This window comes from Gallus gallus, chromosome 4 (assembly GCF_016699485.2).
Source record: "Gallus gallus isolate bGalGal1 chromosome 4, bGalGal1.mat.broiler.GRCg7b, whole genome shotgun sequence".
Taxonomy (NCBI): domain Eukaryota; kingdom Metazoa; phylum Chordata; class Aves; order Galliformes; family Phasianidae; genus Gallus; species Gallus gallus.
The window spans coordinates 53,765,991-53,787,884 of NC_052535.1; the positions used below are offsets into that span (position 1 = coordinate 53,765,991).

The 21,894-nt window shown below is 36.1% G+C and overlaps 1 protein-coding gene across 2 annotated transcripts in view; it reads left to right on the plus strand.

Annotated features, from left to right (window-relative positions):
• The window catches only part of PRDM5 (PR/SET domain 5), an 84,482-nt gene that overhangs the window by 23,073 nt on the left and 39,515 nt on the right, over positions 1 to 21,894 (plus strand). The window contains exons 4-10 of one of the 2 annotated variants that reach the window (XM_420628.8): positions 5,058 to 5,241; positions 7,677 to 7,851; positions 9,023 to 9,115; positions 9,377 to 9,498; positions 13,240 to 13,319; positions 18,719 to 18,803; positions 20,086 to 20,243. In XM_420628.8, the coding sequence (XP_420628.3) occupies positions 5,058 to 5,241; positions 7,677 to 7,851; positions 9,023 to 9,115; positions 9,377 to 9,498; positions 13,240 to 13,319; positions 18,719 to 18,803; positions 20,086 to 20,243 (897 nt within the window). The remainder of the gene's footprint in view (positions 1 to 5,057; positions 5,242 to 7,676; positions 7,852 to 9,022; positions 9,116 to 9,376; positions 9,499 to 13,239; positions 13,320 to 18,718; positions 18,804 to 20,085; positions 20,244 to 21,894) is intronic. The other variant, XM_004941229.5, reaches the window with a different exon arrangement.

Genomic DNA, 21,894 nt, shown 5'->3' on the forward strand with positions numbered 1-21,894 from the left:
GCCCAAATTTTACTGATGGCTTTAGCATTACAAAGGAGAGATTAGTATTTTGTAAGCAGTTTAAGGATCAAAATGAACAAAGTTCATTTTGTATGCTTGAAGGGGAGAATTCAGAAGTATATTGATTCTTGAATTCTTCTGTAGGAAAGAGGTGAAATTTTAATTTAAGGGTGACACATTTATCTGGTGTTTGAGTATACACTAGTGCTGTTGAGTTAGTCTGTTATCGAGGAGAGGTGATCCTTTTCATGTACTTGGCACTGGTGAGGCCACACCTTGAATCCTCTGTCCATTTCTGGGTTCCGCAGCACAAAAGAGATATGAAGATGCTGCAGAGAGTCCAGTGAAGGGCCACACAGAAGATGAAGGGATTGGAATATCTCTCCTGGGAGGAAAGACAGGGAGAGCTGGGATGCTTAGTTTGGAGAAGGTGAGACTCAGGGAGGATCTTTTTAATGTGTGCAAGTACTTGAAGGGAGGGTGCAAAAAAGGCATAGCCAGACTCTTTTCAGTGGTACGGTGCAGCAGAACTAGAGGTGGTGTGCACAAACTGGAAAACAGGAAGTTCCCTGTGACCATCAGTCTGTCCAGAGAGATTGTATATTCTCCCATCTCTCTTGTAGATCTTCAAAAGTTGTCTGGATGTAATTCAAGCAGCCCTACTTGAAAAAGAGGGTTGGACCAGGTGACCCTGGAGGACCTTTTGTTTTTTAGCTAGAAGATTGGGAAATATGTATTGAATTGAAAAGTACACTGAAGAGTGGGAGGAGCCCTTTTTCTCAGGAAAAAATATCAGTCATCTTTCAGTTGTTAGTTACCACTGTACACATTCAAATTTCTGAAGAGTTTAACTGCAAGATAATGGTATGTAGTACTGTCTTTTCAGTAAAAAACATTATTCTGCAGATGAAAGACTAAAAACAATGGCTTCTAATTCAATGTGAGTCAATAACTATACACAAATAATAAAGGAAAAAATAAAATTAAAAAAAGGGTCTGTTATAATACAGAATGTTCAATTGGAAAGATATCCTAATCTTATCCAGAAGCTATCACTCAGAACTACAGTATGGGATAAGAATACAGGTGAAATGTAGGAATTACCATACTATTTTAATCTAGTTTTCTGTTCAGTCACAGTTTGAGGTCTCAAAGATTGTCTGCCTTAACAAGTAATAGAGCAAGATCAGCAGATAAAGCTGAGGCTCCTGTGTTTCCTTTGTATTTGATTCAAGTGCTACACTTCAGATTAGATTTTGTCTAGGCTCCTGGGCTTAACTTTTCCATTACCCATTTTTGAAGAGAAGTCTGTCTGGGATCTACCTGCTTCCTTTCTGATAAGAGCCACAGCCATGCTGCATGCTCAGGAGTAGGTTGTGTGGGATAGGGCTATGTGCTTTAAGCAGTTGAGCCTTTGCTAGTATATGAACAATTGTGAAAATGGAAAAGCTTCCTCTGGTCTTTTTGTCATCCATTTTCCCTTCCTTGCTTGGGAGGGGAAAACCTGGGTCCCCAGCAGCAACTCTGCAAGACTCTTGTTTCACCCAAGTACTTTCAGAGGCACCTGATCCACTCTTTCTCCTGGAAGGTGTTGTTATTTTGATTGTGCTTTCCCAGTACTGCATGTCCTTTTTGACTTTTCCTGTGTCTAAACTTGTGGCTTTGTCTTCCTCTGCTACCCTCCCCATGAAATCACCTCCACCCATTTCCCGTCTTGGAGTTTCTGCCCTCACAGAACTTGCCTAGTTGTATTCTGGCAGGCATGAAGTCTTGAACCTGCTCAAGGAAGAGGATGCGTGAGTTGTTGTTGTTGCTGTTGTTTTTTTTTTTGGAGTGCTACCAAAGGAGAACTGGCATAACAAGGAGGCTGAAGAGCTTCCTTTCTGCCAGGAAATTGGATGTGGAGGAAAGCCAACTTCAGCTAACACTGCTTTAAGAGTAGTGATTGTGGTCACTGTGTTTTCAGCTTTGAGGAAGTGATCATAAATGCAGACTTGAGAAGTGGGTCCATGTGAACCTGATGAGACTCACCAAGGCCAAGTGCAAGGTTGCAGCAATTGCAGGTATGTGTACAGACTAGGAAAAGAATTCACTGAAAGAAGCCCTGTGGACTTGGGGGCCCTGGTGGAAAAAAGCTGAACATGAGCCAGGAACATGTGCTTGTAGCCCCAAAGGCCTACTGTATCCTGGACTGCATCAACAGAGAGCGGTGGCAGCAGGGAGAGGTAGATGATTGTCCCCCTCTACTATGCCCTCTTGTTTGGAGTAATGTGCTCAGATCTGCGGCCCCCAGTGCAAGAAAAGTGTAGAGTTGTTGGAGTGGGTACAGAGGAGGGCCATGAAAATGATCAGAGAGCTGGAGCACCTGTTATGAAAAAAGATTAAGGGAGTTGAGCTTGTTTAGCTTGGAGAAGAAAAGGCTCCAAGGAGACCTCATTGCAGCCTTCCAGTACTTGAGGATAAGCAAGAGGGAGACAGGCTCGTTACATGAGCAAATAGTGATAGTACAAGACAGAATTGCTTTAAACTAAAAGAGGGGAGATTTAGGTTAGCTGTTAGGGGGAAATTCTTTACTCAGAGAGTGGTGGAGCACTGGAATATGTTACCCAGAAGAGAAGCTGTAGACGCCCCATCTCTGGAGGGTTCTAAGCCAGGTTGGATGGGGCCCTGGGCAACTGATCTAGTAGTTGGCAACCCTGCCCATGGCATGGGAGGTAGAATCAGATGATTTTTAAGGTCCCTTACAGCTAAAGCCAACCTACAATTCTATAATACAACTGTCTTATGCTTTTTGGATGAAACAGTATGGTGTGCTGTCAGTGCCTGTTGGCCCATGTTTCCTGCCAGCTTCATCTACTACAGAGCACACATGTTGTTAGTACATTGGAGGGCTATTAAAATTTTTTGAAAGATTTTTTTACTCCTTTCACCATGTCTATGTGCATGTAGATAAATATTCTTTATGCTGGTGCTGCTTGTGTGGAGGGAGAGATTTAAATTCCTTTGTGGTTTCTGGAGAACTCTCACTGCAGCCTGAGGAGCTACTACAGTGGGGATATGTCTATTAATTAGCATTCCAAATACATGACAATTAGCATAGATTGAAAAGCCAAACAAATTAGCCTTGGAGGAAGAATGAGCTTGAGCTGTTTTAGGTTGGGTTAGTACCGAAGCTGATTTCTTTTCAGTGAGAAAGCAACCATAATCATTCAAGCATTGAGAGTCCTTAATACTTCTTCATTATATTTTTAATTGACCAAAAGTACACTAATAGGACAGAACCACAATGCTTTTGATATGCTATAAAACAAGTCCCAGATGTAAACTGGGGAGGTAGAGAGATGATGAGGATGCAGCAATCCTGACAAGAGCTTGATTGCTGGGATTCATGCACTTGGTGTAGATTAACAAAAAATCCTTAGTTATGGTTGCTGTACTCCTAGCTTTACTTTGTGGTGCAAGATGCGTCGTGTGTGATGTAACTGAAAGGTGCACTATTTGCTTCTTTAATTCATAAGTTCTAGGGCACTATTTTTGCCTGTGATACGTGCCAAAAAATTAAAAATAAAAATTTAAGAGAAGTTAATAATCAGTGTAAGCTTATGCATGCATTTATAAGATTGTCTTGATTTCTAATAAGATCGGCATGAACAGGGATGGCTTATCCTAAATGGAGGCTGAGTGCAGGAAGACCTTTTACCTTTCCTCACATTAGAGTTGCAGGAGATTATTTGTAAATTTAAGTGTTTAAGTATTCTGAAACTCTTGACAGAGTCGTGAAAAACAGCCACTCTTAGATGTACAAATAAGTTAGTAACGTGCTGTTAGATATGTGGACTGTGCAATGTATCTTGAAAAAACATATAATTCGTTTTGATTTCAAATGCTGTTGGTGAGATGAGAAAAGAAGTGGTGAATCCTGGAAGGCAGCAGCAACTATGAGTCCGTTGAATTAAATAGGTTTCAGTGTTGTGTGACAATAACGTCTGTAATATTTAACAAACCTTCTAAATACTAGAGGAACTCTACATCGCGGTTGACAGTTTAAATTAATCTTAATATATTATGAGAATTAAAAATCATTATCTTGTCCTTGTGCTGTGTGGCTTCTTACAAAATCTATGGCAAAATGAACACTAAAGAAGCTGCAATTACCTTTCTTGGCTGTGAATCAAATATGCTTTAAGATTTATGATACTATTTGGAAATCTTCCTTGCATAAGCATGAGTCTACTTTGGGTGACACTCAACAAAGTTGGTTCATATACACCAAAAAAAGCAGCTCTATATATCAACTTTGGAATACAGCTGTTTTTGCTACTGCTTCCATCCCAATCTACCTTGGTAACTTTAATTAAACACTGTCACAGAATGAAGATGTTAGGTTATGTATCAGTTTGAAAGCTTATTTGTTCATTTTGGTGAAGATTTTGGTGAAGAAGTTTGTTCTTTCATGCAGAATCTGGGCTGGATCCTTCGCTTCTGTAATTTAAACTAGCAGACGGTTTTGATGAAGTGGTTTAAAGTACATTAATTTAAAAGATGTGCTTGCTAAACTAATAGTGAGGATAACTGACAAGGGTTGAAGATCTGCTCACAAAGTAAGCTGGGAATCTTGGAAAAACCCTAAAAACAGTAGGTAAACATGCTCCTGAAGGCTGGATTCTAACTCATGTAGCCAGTAGAGGACCAAGCTAAAGCTTTTTCATTATTCAAACAATTATTTTTCTAATATTTTGACCTTTCATTTTCAAACTCTGAAGTTCTTGTTAGGGAGAGTATGGCAAGAGAGGGCAATTTCAGCACCAACTTACCTTGATCTAGACTACAGAGCAAATTGAAAAAGCTTCCTAGGTGAGACAGAACATATTTCTGGAACACAAAAGCACCTTATCCATGCAGCCATGTGGGAAAGAATTCCTAGAAGGGTGTTCTAGCTTTGTACCCTCTGGGGAATGGAGCCAGTGCATTATTAGCTCAGGGTCCCAGACTTGACTTTAAATTTTGCTTCTTCTAAAGTAATTATTTATTTTTCTTCTACTTATGGTTTGCAACAGGAAGGCGAAAATATTTTCTATCTTGCTGTGGACGATATTGAAACAGACACAGAACTTCTGATTGGTTACTTGGACAGTGACATGGAAGAAGAGGAGGAGGATGAGGAGGAAGTAACTGTTATCCAGGAAGATGAAGACAGTGGCAACAATAAAGAGGTGCAACTAGCTGGTGAAAAAGTTGCAGGTGAGCAATATGTAAAAAATAGTATAGCTTGGGAGCTTAAAAATAGAATCATAGGATCACAGAATGGTTTGGGTTGGATGATCTTTAAAGATCAGCTAATACCACTCCCCCCTCTCCCGTCCTCCACCATGGGCAAAGAAAGCCTTTAACAAGATCAGATTGCCTGAAGTACTGTCCAGCCTGGCCATGAATGCTCCGAAGATGGGGCATCCACAGCTTCTTTGGGCAACCTGTACCAGCGCCTCACCATCCCCATAGTGAAGAATTTCTCCCTTATATCTAATCTAAATCTATTGTCTTTCAGATTAAAACCATTACCCCTTGTCCTATCACTTACGTGCCCTTCTAAAAGTCTTTCTATGTTTCTCAGAACTCCCTGGGAGGTATTGAAAGGCTACAGTACAGTCTTCTCCAGAACTTTCTCTTCTCCAGGCCCTAGCTCTCTAGGCCTTTTTTCATAGGAGAGGTGCTCCAACTCCCTGATTATTTTCATTGCCCTCTTCTAGACCTGCTGGAACAGATTCCTGTCTTCCTTTTGCTGAGTGCCTCAGCAGTATTCTAGGTGGAGTCTCAAGAGAGCGGAGTAGAGACCTGCTTGCCATGCTTGTTTTGATGCAACCCAAAGTACAGATAGCTTCCTAGGCTTTAAGTATTTACTGCCAGCTCACAGTACATACCAGTATTCCACCAGTATTCCCTGTGCTTCTCTGCTTAGCTTCTCTCAGTCCACTCACCCCCTGGAAGTAACAATGAGGGTAGTATTAACAAGGAAGAAAGAGAACATTAACTGTTTGTATTGGGTAACTGTATGGTTTCCCAGGTTAAGTCTGAGCTCTTGTATGTTTTTCATCTTATTTTCAGTTATGGATTGTAGAGCCAGAGTGACTAGCTTAGACTTCCAGCCTAAGTTACGCCTAACTTAATACTTGATATCCGTTTTCAGTAATGCTGATTGTAATCTACTCAAGATAGACTTTTTGGAAGGAGAAATAGCAGTGTGTCTGCCACCACTTCTGAGATGGCAGTGAACACATGTTCATGTACACAACAGGGACAGAGAAATCTAAAGAGTCTGTGCCAAAGTTGTGAGGCAATTGAAGTATAATGTTATAGGTTGGCTAATAAGATTAAAAATCTAAGAAGTTGTTGATAATAAATATTGAGTACTGTACAACAGTTAATATTAGTATGCAAGAGAGAAGGCAAGATGGTTTCAGAAATATGCAAGGCAGTATCTCTTAAGTACTCTTGTAAGCAAGACTAGCTCAAAAAGTAAAGACAGTGTAAATGAGCTGAGATTTTATATAACTGATTTGCTATAATCTGCATTCAGTAAACTAAGCATCTTCCTTTTTGAAGATGGTAGTGTAAATCTGTACAACTTTGGACAGAAAATAAGTGGCATCTGTGGCAGAAGGAGTTATATGCAGTCTCATTCATGATGCTGAGGAGTTGATGGGATATGATGACTGAATTTGCTTGTTAGAGTAAGGGCAGGTAGGTCTGTTGCCCACTGAATCACATCAATGTCATTCTGAAAGGAGAATGGGCAAATGTTGTCCTTCACTGATTGATTTGGCCCTCTTGCAACTGAACATTAGCTAAGATGCATTACATTATACAAGATCTCCTCTTAACATAGAACTAATATAGTGCAATTATTTCTTATGTCAGTTTCACAGATGCCTTTGTAAGATGTCTTGTGCTAATTGTAAAACTTATCTCAATAATGTTATGCTAACTATATGCTTGTCTTTTTAATATTTTGAATCAATCTCACTTTGAACTTTGATGTAGTTGTAGTATGCCAAGCTTAGAAGTGATAATGTTCATTCCAAGCTATATAAGTCTCTATTCTGTATTTGCTCACAAAAAAATATGGGAGAGGATGTGAGACAATTCCCTGGAAGGAAAAGGTTGTTAATATCAAGTCTTTCTCTTTTCTTTAAACAGAATTTGCTTATAATAGATTTGTCTTGCATCCTGGTTCAAAGTGAATCTAGAATCACTAACTCAGAAAAGTATGTTTGCATTGTATCTAAGCAGTCTACAGAGATGGTAGTCTCTGCCCCTCCCAGCTTTGAAGAGCCTGCATAACAGAAGGAGAATCAACTGTTATTAGACCTTTATTTTGTAGTATGAAGTCTTTAAACAACTGCTGAAGTGAATAAGGTTGCACAGGTAAACCTGTGGTCAAAATCTTTACTGTTGTCAGATGCCTTAAGCAGGAAAGAGCACAATTTGCTAAAGTATTAGCGTTAAATATAAATATCTATCCTTTTTTTCTGCATTTTGTTTTTTTAATCCATTGAAAGACAACGTCTCTTGTGAATTCCATGATGCTGTTGTGCATAATCAGTTTCTGTAAGAGAGTATCTCTTAACATAAACAAAATATTCCTGAAAGTATTAGTGTTTTCTCCTCCAATCATTCAGATCCCCTCACTTGTAAAGAGGACCATGCATGCCCAAACTGTGAGTCCAGTTTTGCAAGCCAGGAGATTCTAGCTGAACATCTTCAGACATTGCACCAAAAACCCAGTGAGGAAAAAGAATTCAAGTGCCGAAACTGTGGAAAGAAATTCCCTGTTAAACAAGCTCTACAAAGACAGTGAGTAGAAACAAGAATGTTTTTCAGAGTTCCTTTTCATTCAATCATTTAATTTTTATTCTTTTTTATTTGTATCCTCACTCTTCTAATAAATTCTTAATATGTTAGTTTCCTGTATTTGTTGGAGACTTCAATTTGAATTAAAAATGTCACTAATTTTTAATATTTTCAAAACATATACTGTAAGTCCGATTAAAGCTACTGAGTGGTGCAGAGCCCTTCATCTCCATCTCGAGTGGGTTATTTAATAGTTTAAGAGATCTGTTTTAGCTGGAATTGCCACTACTGAATTAGAATGAGATTTAGAAAAAAAAATGAATGATATTCTAAAAAGAAATAGAAAGGAAAAGCCATACTTTATTTTGAATTAATTAAATATTTGGATTAAAAAAAACAAACAAACCATAAAAGATAGCAGATTTAAGAGTGTGTCTCGTTATTCTATCCTTGGTAGTATAAAAATGCAGTTTTGTCACTAAAGTCATGTGTCTTACATTATGTTTTTATACAAAAATATCAACATTTTCTTCTTTTCTTGTTTAGGTATATATATTTGCCTGCAATTAAATAGATATATTCCTTTTTATTATACATTTAATTATAGGTAGTATACTGGATGTCCAAATATCTTCTTATAAGTAGTACATTTAATCCAACTCTTGCATGTCAGAAAGAGACTCATGTTGCGTTGTGTATTACAACACTCCTCTTGTAATAAATTGGTTTTTCTTGTGTCTGAATAGCAATAATGTTTCTTAAATTGGCAGTTCTTTATGAGCTCTATGTTCTTTCATGGAAATAGATAAAAAAAAAATAGTAGAGAAATATTTGGTGGAGATAATTAAATATTTTTTATTGAACATTGACATGTTTCTTCTAGTCTGAATTGGGAGCTGGATTTGTGTTGTACAGCCGGTTAAGTGAATATGTTATGCAGTAATATGAAAAGTAAAAAACATTATGCAGTAAAATTAATCAGGATACAGCAATAAGACCACAACTCTTCATGTTCATGCACTTGATTAGTCCCACTAAATTTCAGGGCACCTCAGATGTTGCATTGGTTATTCATATATTGAAATGTTTGTATTTTGATCTATTGCTACTTCAATTCTGCGTAAGTTGTAAAATGGTCACCTTATTTTTATTTTTTATTTTTCTTTTTATTTAGTGTACTTCAGTGCACAGAGAATATCAACCCAGGAGACTCTTCAAGAAGTTTTCAGTGTTCTGTTTGCAATACTTCCTTCAGCTCAGAATCGAGGTTTTGTGTCCGAGTTACTGGACTGCTGTCATACCATTGCTGGCCTTCCTTTGCATGTTAGCTTTCAAGCTTGTTAGTGTATGTGAATCCTAACAATGAAAGAAGTCAAATGCTTTCATTCTTATTTGCTGTAAGTAATGCATGAGGTGGCCTTGGAACTCTGCAGTGCAGCACGTGTAAAGCTCAGAGTACTTACTATATGTCTGATTTCTGCATACACTGCGTCATGTGTTATTTTTATTTGCTGATTATCCCATATAGTTATGAACAGCACAAGGAGGCATGCAGAGGGGATGCCAGATTCATATGCAAGGCAGATAGCTGCGGGAAGAGGTTCAAGAGTAAGGATGCCCTGAAAAAACATAAGGAAAATGTTCATAGTGGTAAGAAAGAATTTTATGTTTCTTTGAGAAAAGAAATAAAAACCAAAAAATTTCTAACACATTGCTAGCCTTAAATGTGCAAATCCAGGTCAGCTTTGTCTTTGGTTTCTTTTTTTAATGGATTCATTTGAATCAAAAAGAAAATTAAGTAGTAACTAGTTGCAAGGATAAGTATTTCTCCTCCCCCAGGGAGAAATTGTTGTATACTAGATGAATCATTTGTTTGCTGCAGGAAACATAATGGGAATCTGGGTAAATTTGCACTAGACAAGTGACAGATAAAGCAGAACATTTCAGTAGTGAGGAAAATCAAAATCACAGGTACAAATGGCTACAGGAAGTTGCGAGTTCTTGATCTTTTGGTATTTTCAGGACACAATGGGATGTCTTTCTGGAAGACATGCTTCACAAATTATTAGACTTGATGAGGATATTGCAGGAAACTCTATAGCCTCTGTTGTACGGGAAGCCAAATCAGACAATCTGCTAGTCCCCTAGGCCCTAGCTGTTTTATAACTGTGCACTGCAAATCAATAGTTTTCAATCAAACTTCAATCTGTTTTCATGAAAGGGCAAAATGCTCCTCTCAGGTCCACAATGTAGATCTCAACTGTCATTCTGCTCTGTCTGCATGTCCCCTCTCAGTGTCATTGGCGGATCAGTATGTGTGGGGACAGCAGAATACCACAGTACAAAGAAAACAGTTTTTACTTGATGAGAGCACTGATATGCTTTGTAAGATTTTCATTACTTGAAATTTCTTTCTTCTGCCAAACTCTTACAGTGTACAGAAGCCCTTTCATAACAATTTTTATAGAAGTTTATCTATGTTTTATTTTTGTTAATTTATTGTTGTCAATAAGATTTTTTTTTTCAGCTGTGAGTGTAATGTTTAGGCTCAACTTTGGTTAGTTATATATGGGTATACAAATCCCACAGTTATTCTCTTATATGATCATTCCAGGAATGACTGAGTTTAGGCACCTGGAGAATATTTTAGTTCCACCTATATAGTGAGCAGAGCTTTTATTTTACCATTTGGGAGTCATAGAAATCACAACTGGTGTCAGTACAGGAGGGGAAATAGCCTACTATTGCTGAGGGACATTTCTAGTATTCCTTCATGCCTTGCAAAACCTGGAGGCAAGGGAAAGTAGAAAGGACTGCTACATATGTAGTTCATTATGCAAAGCTATGAACAGAGACATAGATATTCATTATCACCTTCCTCTTCTGAATGCTCTTGTAAGTTAAGGTATTAAGTTCCTGTATTTATATGACTATCAACATATGTCAATACTTAAATTTTACAATAGCAAATATAGGTATGAGGTGAAGTACTTATGTATTACTATGAATTGAAGTGTTGAACTGGTCGACACGGTATATTGTAGTGAGAAGCATACCTTGTATTATGCTTTCACAATCTGCTCACTACACATGGGCAGCTTTGCTCATGATTATTTCTCTTTCTCTCCTCTGATCCATTGTGGTAGTATGACCTGAGCTGGGCATACTGAGTTTACATTCAAAGTCTTTGAAATCTTATATGGTCTTAAAGCCTGCTATTAGATTCTTTCATTTATTTTTACAAATGTTTGTTGGAAATAAAATTCTTTATTTGGAAATAAAACTGTGGGCAGTAAAATAATCTAGCAATGAATAACATTTTATCCAATTTCCTCCATTAACAGCAGGCTATGATATATCAAGATAAAATATGTAACCTTTATTTTCTAGTTTAGCTGCTTTAGTTTTAATCTTATCAATCATCAACAGAACGGAAACAATGAAGACTGAGACATGTTTTGCTAGTCTCAGAGGGCTAAGAAATGCTAGTGTTTCTAGTTACAGCCCCCACGGATCATTTGAGATTAGAAGTCATTTCAACATGTTTTAGCAAAATGTTTTGTATATATTTGCATTGAACTTTTAAAAAGTAGTTTTATTTCAACAATATAAATAATAAATAAGTCTTGTTATCAGTGTCATTTGAAAGTCTGTTCTTTTGCATGAGAAATTACTTTTTCTGAAGTGGTATGAAATGTTCTGTTTAGACTTGCAATGTTTACATTCATGCACACTGTTGGCATCAATGGATGGAAAAAATATCAGCTAGAAAGATATGTTATAGTTTCAGTTAGACAAAAGACCTTGTTTTTACCTCTCATATTAGTAAACCAAAGGAGTAATTTATCTGCTTGTATTGTATGCCAACTAAGAGGATGTAGTTAACTACGACATCATTGTTCTTAAGTGAACCCAGGAAGAACAGTTCCCTTATTGAGGGACAATTCCTGCTGTCCTGGGTGATTTATCCTTTGTCCATTTCAGGAAAAATAAAGGATTTCCTTTTGATTGCATTTGTAAGTGGAAATTTGGTGCAGAGACTGCTCTGCAGCCACAGGCTGCTGGTCTTCTTGCCTCATTATTTTACTTAATACACATAAGTTTTGAGTGGCCCACATGCCTTTTTGAAGCATCTTGAGGTGAGGGCTCTCATGACCACTTTAATAACAATCTTTAATTGACTGTTTTGTTTGTATATAGGCTTTAATGTGTAGTCTAGAGCAGTACATGTGATCTTATAGACCTGTTTCTTAGTACTAAAATAGATGGGGAGAGAGATTATCATTATTTATTAATGCTTACTATTTTGGAAGGGAAGACAAAAGTAAGGCCAAGCTTAATGTTTTCTTTCTGAAAATTCCTCCCAAGAAATAAAGTGGAAAAGCAAATAATCATAATCAATATCATTTTAATTCTTTAGGACAGCAAGATTACGAAAAATACACAATGCTAAGAGTCTGAAAAGTAGAGCTGGAAGCTATCAATGATTTTGATTAGGATCCAGTTCCTCTGTGTTTGAATAGACAATGCTTGCCTTTCTTTGGTTCTGAGTCCATTCTTTTTAGTGTTCAGTGCAGTTTGAACATTTCTTAATATAAGCTATGAAATATCTTGCATGGACATGTGATTATAAACAAATTATAAACAAATAATTAGGTTTGTGGTGTCTTTGCCTTGTAATAAAATAACTTTGTAGGTTACTAATAATAGAGAAGCCCAATTAAATGCTCTGTCAGTTTTTAAAGCAACTGTGAAAAAGGAAGGAAAATATATTTGGTAGCTGACCACTTAGAGTTTGAACTGTGATTTATATTACAAACTATACTTGAATTCATGATCTGGTACTAATACAAATTTCCCATCTTGTTCAGTTCAACACCATTAATGCATGTTATTTTATTCAGTAGAAATCTTAATGTTTTTTGAATGAAGAAAATTGGGAAATATTTGTTCGGGATTTTTTTTTTGGTCATTGTTGCACTAACTCTTTTCAGAAACATTTCTATTAAAATTACAGTATACAGTTCTTGAAGATATTAGTTGTATTGGCTTCTGGAAGGATACAGTTGTTCAGTGAAATTTTTAAAGTGAATTGTTCTTAGTTGTGAATTGTGCTCTTCATACTTAGTTGGTAATGTGTGGTAATACCTATATGAGGGCTTTTTTTTTCTTTATTATTCTAGTTTAGTTGATTTACATTCCATTAGTAACTGACTAGTTGGGCACCCACAGAGAACTCCTGATACTGAATACTTTCAAGATGGGGTATAAATGTAAAGATCTTATGTCAGTGAAATGACCCGTGAAAAGTCACAAGCTCAGTAGAAATATTTAGGTTCTTTCTTAGCACTTCCTTTTTAAGATGTTGGTGGTATTTTGTTTCTGTTTCAGGAAATTCTAGGAAAAAGCTGACGTGTTCAGTGTGCAATAAGAAATGTTCCTCAACAACAAATCTCCAGGAGCATCGAAAGGTCAGTAAGATGAAGGCTAACCCACAGCAGGCTTTGACTTCCCTGAGATGTAATGCTGTGGTGCTTAGGTCACTTGAAAGATGCTGTAATGCAAACCTTTGGCTAATATCTGTCACGGTTACAAAATCAATGTGTTTTGTGGTGGGTATTTATTTTTGTAATCACAGCTGTTTACGTCAAAAGTCTTCCTAGTGTTGTAGTGCATTTTTACCAAATACAAAAATGTTTGTGCTTGTATCTTCTGCAGTTTTCTACATAAAGTCAAATCTGCATACTGTTCTTTAACACTAAGCTAAATGTAAAAATATGTTATATAACTATATGATACACGCAGGCCTTAAAATAGGTTCATGAGCCTTCAGTTTTTGTACAAAATGCATTCAGTCTTTCTTATTACCTTCTGACGTAACAGTAAGGTTATTATTTGTAATTTAGTTATGAGGAAGTTAAAAAAAAAAAGTGCTTCCTCAGGAAAAAAAATTGCAGTGGATTTTTGTTTTGTGTATTACTACATCAGGAAGAGTTAACAGTTTTTAAAGCATCTACTGGAAATAAGGAGGTTCATACAGAAATGCAGATGGTCTACGAATATGAGATTCTGAATCCATTATACCCAAAGGTAGTCCTTGCAAGATTAATTTGATAAATTGCTAAAACTCAGGAGATCCTGCTTTTACAAAAAGCTACAATTTACTGTTTATCAGATTAACTATAAGTCTTTAATAATGCCCTGGGTATAACCTGAGTACATTGAGGATATAGGTTATAACAATTAAAATATGTTGTTGTAAAGCAAATGATGGGGCCTCTCCTTTTTTTCTTCAATTTGTCTATTTATTTATTTACTTACTTCCCTTTTCCTTTTGCCCCTTAATTGTGTTAACGTGCCTTGCATTTCTTGGCTAACAGAGCTTCAGTTTGTTCCTCCCCATATCAAACTATGGTATGCCATGCCACTCATCATTACAGATTTTATATGTCACTGTGCCTTTTGATGGCCTCTGAGAATTTAAAATATCATGGGTAACGTGTTCATTTTATGAAAAGGTTTACTTTGTCTCTGCATAGTGCGGGCACTAGGACACAAGCTTCTCTTTTAAGACATCCAGAAAATAGATATTACAGATTCACACATCTATATCACATAGTGAAGGAAACTGCATGTAGGACTCATACCTTCTGTTGTTTGAACTACTTTGCTTTTGTATGAAATATGTGTTATCAAAGATAGTTAGGTAAGAAAACAATAAGTAAAATGGAGAGGAAAGACTTTTTTCACTGAATTTCCTGTCAATATAAAGAGATAAAACTAGGAAGTAGGTAAAATAACAGAAAATAAGTCTGAACAACTGACAATTCTGACAATCAAAGAGAAAGAAGATAAAAAGGATGACTAGAGGGGAGATTGAGATCAATTCACTCTATGAAGACTTGGTCAGTCACTTCTGTAGCTTTCATGTCATTGTTGATTTAAACCTATTTTAGCTTTGTGTGATTTACCATTTGTTTCTGCCTTAAATATCTAAAGATAAGCCCTTTCTTAGCCATTCACAATTGAACTTTGGCATCATCATCTTCAGTCCCTTAGTCGTACTGTTTTGTTTTCCAGACTGTTACTTGTGCCTCACTAATTTTTGGTGGCATTTTTTTTTTTTTTAATCACAGTGCATTCAATGAAGTGTCAGGCTGAAAGAGACCCTAAAAAGTTTTTCACCCTTTCTACTCTGCTGAAAGTTTTACCACATCTGTTGGTATATTTTTGAATACTGACTTGCAACTTAAGTGCCTTGAACTTTCTTGAACTGTGTCAATTTTGTTTTTTTTCCAGATAACCTTCTTAAATATTCTTTGATACAAATTGATTTAATAACTCTTTCTCTCATCTCAGAGTATGCCAAGAAAAACTCATCACCATCATCTTTGTAACAGATTAGCATTCTGTAAAATCCTTACGAACACACTTGTCTTTCCTGGACTATACAAACACAGTTGTCTCAACCTTTCTTCATGCATCTTTTTTCTGAAATATTTAGTTTTTGTAAGTATTCTCAGCTTCTGCCCAAAGAAGTCATGATGCTTAGTCGAGTCCTTATAATCCCCAGGTAGAGGGGAATGATTGTCTTGAGATCATCCGTACAAAGAACATGTCTACTAATACATCTCAAAATAGAAGTGCTTTCTGAGCAGCAGAATCAAACTTTTTTTCATATTGTATTGGGAATTCATTATTATTCTCTTTAATGGTGCTATGTAAGCTTACAGACTGTATGGTATTCATTTCTTTGATTTCTCTATCCAAAAGTTTGAGTGTATTAGAACTTCATTCAGTGAGCAGAACTAGTTTTGGATTCTTACCTTGAATTAGTGATTACTGTCCTACCCAGAACAGTCTCACAACATCTTTTTTGCTTCATATATGTTTTTCAAAACTATATATGCTACTACAGCACTCATCGTGTGTGATGCTTGTAAATCTTTAACAACACTTATTATATCAGTCCACCAACATAATTGCTTGTTGAGGTCATCCATACCTTCTTATTTTCCTTTCTGTCTACATCTACTTGTTCTCTTTTGCATTGTCCTCCACTTGAAAAGTGACATCCTTCTACCTGATATTTATTTTAATCCATGATTTGGACTGCTAAACTACATAGTAGTATAAAAAAAGAAAAGAAAAAAATACTAAGCCCAGTAATTGTGACTCAGCAAATGCACTACAGGAGCTTACAGTGTAAGTAATGGAGCTTACACTGAGTAATGGAAGTGTTGTAAAACAAATGCCTATGTGAGATGCAGGATTGTACTTGACTGTTAAGACTTGTTTCTACTGTTTCATTTTTGTATTTCTTAGTGGACTTAGAAGAATTTATAAGATTCTATTAAGAGATGTGCTGTGGTGTGGTGTCTCAAAGATAAAGTGACAGAACCAAGGAGGAGCCGCTAATTTGTTCTAAGAGATTATATGAAAAAAAAAACCCAAACCTTGATTCCTTCTTAGCTTAGTGCTCTTTCTGTCTTACAGAGAGAGATTTCCTGCAGAATTGTGCCAGGGAAGGTTGCGCCTAAACATTCTCTGTGATTTTCTTTTTCATGCCTTTTTTTCTGTCTTCACCTGCCAGTTCCATGTGTCTTCCCATTATTTTCTCTATCCTTTTTTATTTCAACACTGTTTTTACTGTGCAGTCTTTGTTGTGATCACTATAAAGTCACAGAAATGCAGTGAAAATAAAATGTCAAATGTTATTTTAAAAATGTCGAATTGCAGAGTAATTTCAGTTGAATGCAATATGCTGATGTCTTTGCCCTTTTAAAACTTGGTTTTCCAATGCAGAGTCTTATCCAGCTCTTGGTTTGGTAGTATGAAATTCAAACTAGTTTTTGGAAATATTTATCATGGGTGACATGTACCTTAGAAGTTTTGCTTCGGTTGCTCCCCCAAAGCTCCTTTGAATGACCTTTTGCTTTTCAGTAGACGTTGTGAAAAGTTTAAGGTTGTTGGTTTTGTTAATGAAGGCATATATTTTTGTGAGTAAACATTAATTTTGGTCACATGCTTGCTAGCTTCTGTAGCACCTAACAAGCTGTTGTCTGAAAAGGCAGCTCTTCAAAGCCCTATGAAACAATTTGTAAGGATGTTTTGACTGCAATGAAACTGATGTTTATGGTGATAGCTGTTACAGTCCCCTAATGGGAGTAATTTTGTTATACTAATAAATCTTTGCACAGTCACTTGTCTGTGATACTGCAGGCTGACTGAATTTGCATAGTGTACTCATAAATACTTTACTTCACAGGTTTTCTTAATGAAAATTTGGTTGAATATTTTTATTTGTAACAATATTTGCTCTATTTATATTTGTTATCTATTACTGCTTTACTATGCATTTGTGTAGTTTTCTAAATAATTCATTGAAGAGTGACAGCTATGGATATATTCTTGATAGCTACAGCTGTTTAATGCATACGCACACCAGTCAGTGCCTGATTCTTTTCTGAAGAATTGATAAGAGTACCAGCTATAGAATATATATTTGATAGCTCTAGCTTTTTAATGTGTGCACACAAGCCTTTGTCTGAACACAGATATATTCAGTGAGACTATTTAAAAAAACAGTGGTCATAAATTGAAATCAGACGACTGGATAGAAGTATAGCACAACCTCAGGTTCTGATGTGTTAAATAATAGATTTAAGAGCGCCTTACAAGTCGTTTCAAATAACACCAGAACGCTGTTGTGCTATTAACACTTACTCAGCTGAAACCAGGAGACTGGCAGGATTCTGATAGTACTTGGTTGCAGAGTTAGTGTAAGCTTCAGTCAACAATCTGAGTCAAAATTGAGATAATTTTGGAAAAGGTAGAATAGTAGACTGTATATATCAGGGAATTTACCCAGGAATACCCTGGGTAAACAGGGTATTTCAAATGAATGATTATTATTTGAGCTTACCACCTGGTTCTGGATAAGTATTTGATTGAACATTGCTGTCCAAGGTATGCAAGTTTGTAGAGATTGTAGGAAACAGCATAACTACTTGTTAGAGCAAGTTTTTTAATAAACTAATGTTAGTTGAGGAGTAACAGCATAGAAACACAAGAGGTTTTTATGGAGAATTTCATTGTTTTTTGTTGTTGTTGTTGTTTCCTCTGTTTGTTTTAAGTGGAAGTCATTACTGTGCTGTCTGCAAATGTTTTTCCTTCAGATGTGGTGTTGAAGATTTAATGTTTGTTATTTTTAGCTGCTAGATTCTTCTACTGAAAGTTTAGAGATCTCCAAAACTGCTTCATGAAATGTGATCTCTGCCAGGAAGTTTTGCTGTCTAAGGCTGCAGTTCTAAAAGGCTGAAATGTATGTTAATGAAATGTATGCTAAATTCTCAACAGAAGTGTCCCTAAGCGATTTGATGAAGTGCAGTCATTTTAAAATCACACCTGTATTTAGTCAGATTTCTACAAGTAGAGAGAGAAGTCCTAGTAAAGTTTGATTGTACTGGTATTTTACAATTATTACAGTAGTTATGAAGTAGTTATTGTGTTATTTTTACTTATGTCTAGTTTATTAGAAGGAAATGTTCTGAAAAGGTATTCTGCATCTGTTGTTTTATTCTTTCATATTAATGATATTTTAAATGGATCCAATACTGTGATTCTGCATAACCTTTGTTTCTGAATATTGTTTTAGTGATTTTTTTTTTGTTCCTGGTTCTGAATATTAGTTTTGAGAGATTTTGTTTCTTAGGGAACTAACAAGGGGAAAATCATAGAATATCCTTACATATTAGTATAACTAATGAATTAGAAATAGTCACAGTATGTTGGAGAACTTAGATGTATGTAAGATATGTGATCTTGTTTGAGACAGGTATTTAATTATCATTAAACACTCATTTTGCAGGTTCATGAGACCTTTGAGTGTCAGGAATGTGACAAGAGATTTATTTCAGCTAACCAGCTAAAACGCCATATGATAACTCATTCAGGTAACATATTAAAATGACACAAACCTATATATGTGTGGGTGATGTATTTAGCATATATTCAGTTTTACATTAGTCACTTCGAAATAGAATGTTTGGTGAATTCTGTGTTGTCCTGGGCTGTTCAAGGAAATCTTATGTTCCAAGAAAAACATTTAAGTTATTGTTTCTAAGCCTTTCAAAATTCTAAGTGTAATGCTATATACTTTCTTCTACTGCTGCTTTGTCAAGCTTCTGTTTCATGCTATCTGGGTAGGTGATGTCAGTTACCTGGGACGGGGAAAAAGATTGTTCCTTGGCTTATAGAGGCAGTGAGGAACTGCTGAGTGGGATTTTATGTTGAAAAGAAGAGGATGGGAGCTGGGTTATGCTGTCAGCCAGAGATCTGTGATAAAAGGGCAGATATGCGTATATATATTATGCGGGCTCATGTGCACAGAATTCTCATTCAGAGGAAAATGGATCATTCCCCACATCATTTCATAGATGACACAAGTGCTTCATTATGCCTGTCCTCTTCTGCCAGAACAGATCACTGTGAGCAGGGAGCTCCCTGTCCATAGGCTTGGCAGCAGGACACAAATTGGCTCTGCCAGAATTTCTGATCACTGCAATCTAGTGTTTCTATTTCTTTCACCAGTGATTAGAAACATCAGCCAACACAATGGAAACACAGGCATTGTTCTCTCATACATTAACACTTAAAAATGCAGGTTTTTGCAACTGCACAGGCTTGTAATTTAACCATTTTCTTGGTATCAGTCCACACCAAAAGCACATTTCTCATAACATAATCTATATTTCAGGGCTCTTAGCTAGCTTTTGACACGTGGATGAGCATTAATGTAGTTAAGTTGCAGTCACCAGTTGAAGCACAAAGGCTTTTTGCATAGCAACTTTTAGTTTTGGAAGCTAATATGTATATTGTTAATTAAGTTTTAAAACATTTAAAAACTGTCATGCCCTCCTTCACATTTGTAATCTGGAAACAGTGTTTTCCTCTTTGAAGTCATTCTCTTTTGATTTAAGCTAATTAATCAGAATTTAGTTTTAGCAATGATTATTGCAAAGAATGTGCCAATTTCTTGAGATACACCATGGCTCATCTTTTGTGAAGTGACTTAACTGTCTAACATAAAGGGCATTAGATGTCTTTCTAATTGGTTTAATCTTAATTGGGTTGACTTAATTGCAGAAATCTCTCTGAGGAGATGACTGTCTCTGCCTTTCATCTTCTCCCCCTGTATAAACAGGAGATTAAATGTCCCCCACTCATTTTCTGCAGAAAAACGCCCCTACACCTGCGAGGTTTGCAATAAGTCCTTCAAACGACTTGATCAAGTGACTGCACACAAAATAATACACAGTGAAGATAAACCTTATAAATGCAAGCTTTGTGGAAAGGGATTTGCCCACAGAAATGTTTACAAGAATCACAAGAAGGTAAAGCACTCTGCTGTTGTTGTTTACAGATCTGCCAGCCTCAGATTTGCAGATTTTTTTTCTTTTAAATGGTTGATCATTAAGCTTATAAACATGGGAGTAAAGTATTGGAAAATGTATATATTTATACTTTAGTGAATGCTGTTATAACCAAAATCTCAAGATAAGACATGAGTTCTAGATAAAACAAAACAAAAAAAAACAACAAAAAGAGGAAAATTAGAAGGAAATCACAGTTGCTTGGTTAAAAGCATCAAATACTTTTCCATTTTGACTTTCCCAGTGGTTTTTGTTTGTTTGTTTGTTTTTACATTAAGATATCAAATTAATTTTTTATCTGATCTAAAATGTCTTCAATTTTAAATACAAACAACAACAAAAAAAACATAGTATTTGAACAAAACAAATTTAGTCCTCACTGTTGGACTTTGCACCAAATGCGTTCTAAGCAGTACTGAATTTGTACTCAGTAGTAGTGTTCACACTTTAAAACAACATCAGAAGCAGCATCACCTGAGAATTAGGCTCTTGAAGAGATGGTTTTCTTCAGTTCATTTAAGCTCAAATCCATTTGACCAAATTTTAATAATGCCTGTCATTAATTTTAACTTGAGCTAAATCTATTTGACCAAATTTTCATAATGCCTGTCATTAATTTTAACTTGAACTTACATTTTAAATGGAAAGGCTGTATCCATGACTGCTGTTTCAGAATTAAGAGACAAAAAAAAAAAAAAAACCCTCTAGTTTTGCAACCAGTATTTGGCACTATCTTTATTTTTATATTTTTGATCCTCCCACTCTTTTTACCCCTCTTGTTGAAACTGATATACCCTTACTTAGAAGTCTTTTTCAGTTTGGCTCATGTTGTATGCCATCTGGGATTTTGGCACAGGATCTTTACACCATCTTTTGCACTTTCAGCCATAAATCATGTAAGAATAATAATAATGCCTCTCATACAGTGAAATGGTGATGATGGTCTAAAGGAGAAAGCGTGGAGAAATCTGCTGAAAGACAAGATTAGCTCCTATATATGCCATGGTATATGCTATCTTGTTTTAGAGTTATTAATAAAATGTGGCAGACTCTCACAAACTGGATATATTCTAGGGAAATACGTGGAATATTATCTGGAAAGATAGTGCTGTATCTTCAATGAATACTTGTAACTTTCCTTAGGTTAATTTGCAGTTGATGACTGATAGGGAATTTTGGCTGAGAACAGACTTCAGGCTTAAGTATGAATAATGAGCAAACATTTTGACCCAATTCTGTGTTCAAAACATCTTCACCACTAGCATAAGCAAGGACTGCATAAGAGAATGCTGCAGAATTGGTTCTTGTGTCTGACAGGGATTAGAGGCTTCACTTAATAGCAGAAATAGTAAAATTTATACAAATTTAGCAAGTACCCAATTTTGACAGAATTCTTCAAAGCATGTTGGAATACTTATTTCCTGAACTTATCTGCCCATAGTACTGGCTGTAAATCAACCCTGTCTTATACTGAAAGAAACTTATACCTGCATTTATATACCCAAACAGCTGTGCATATTCGCCCATTCACAATTAGGTCTTTGATTGCACTTGCTAAATGAAGAGATGAGCCTGAGAGATGGGAGGTGGGTGTAGATCTCCTGAATTGCTT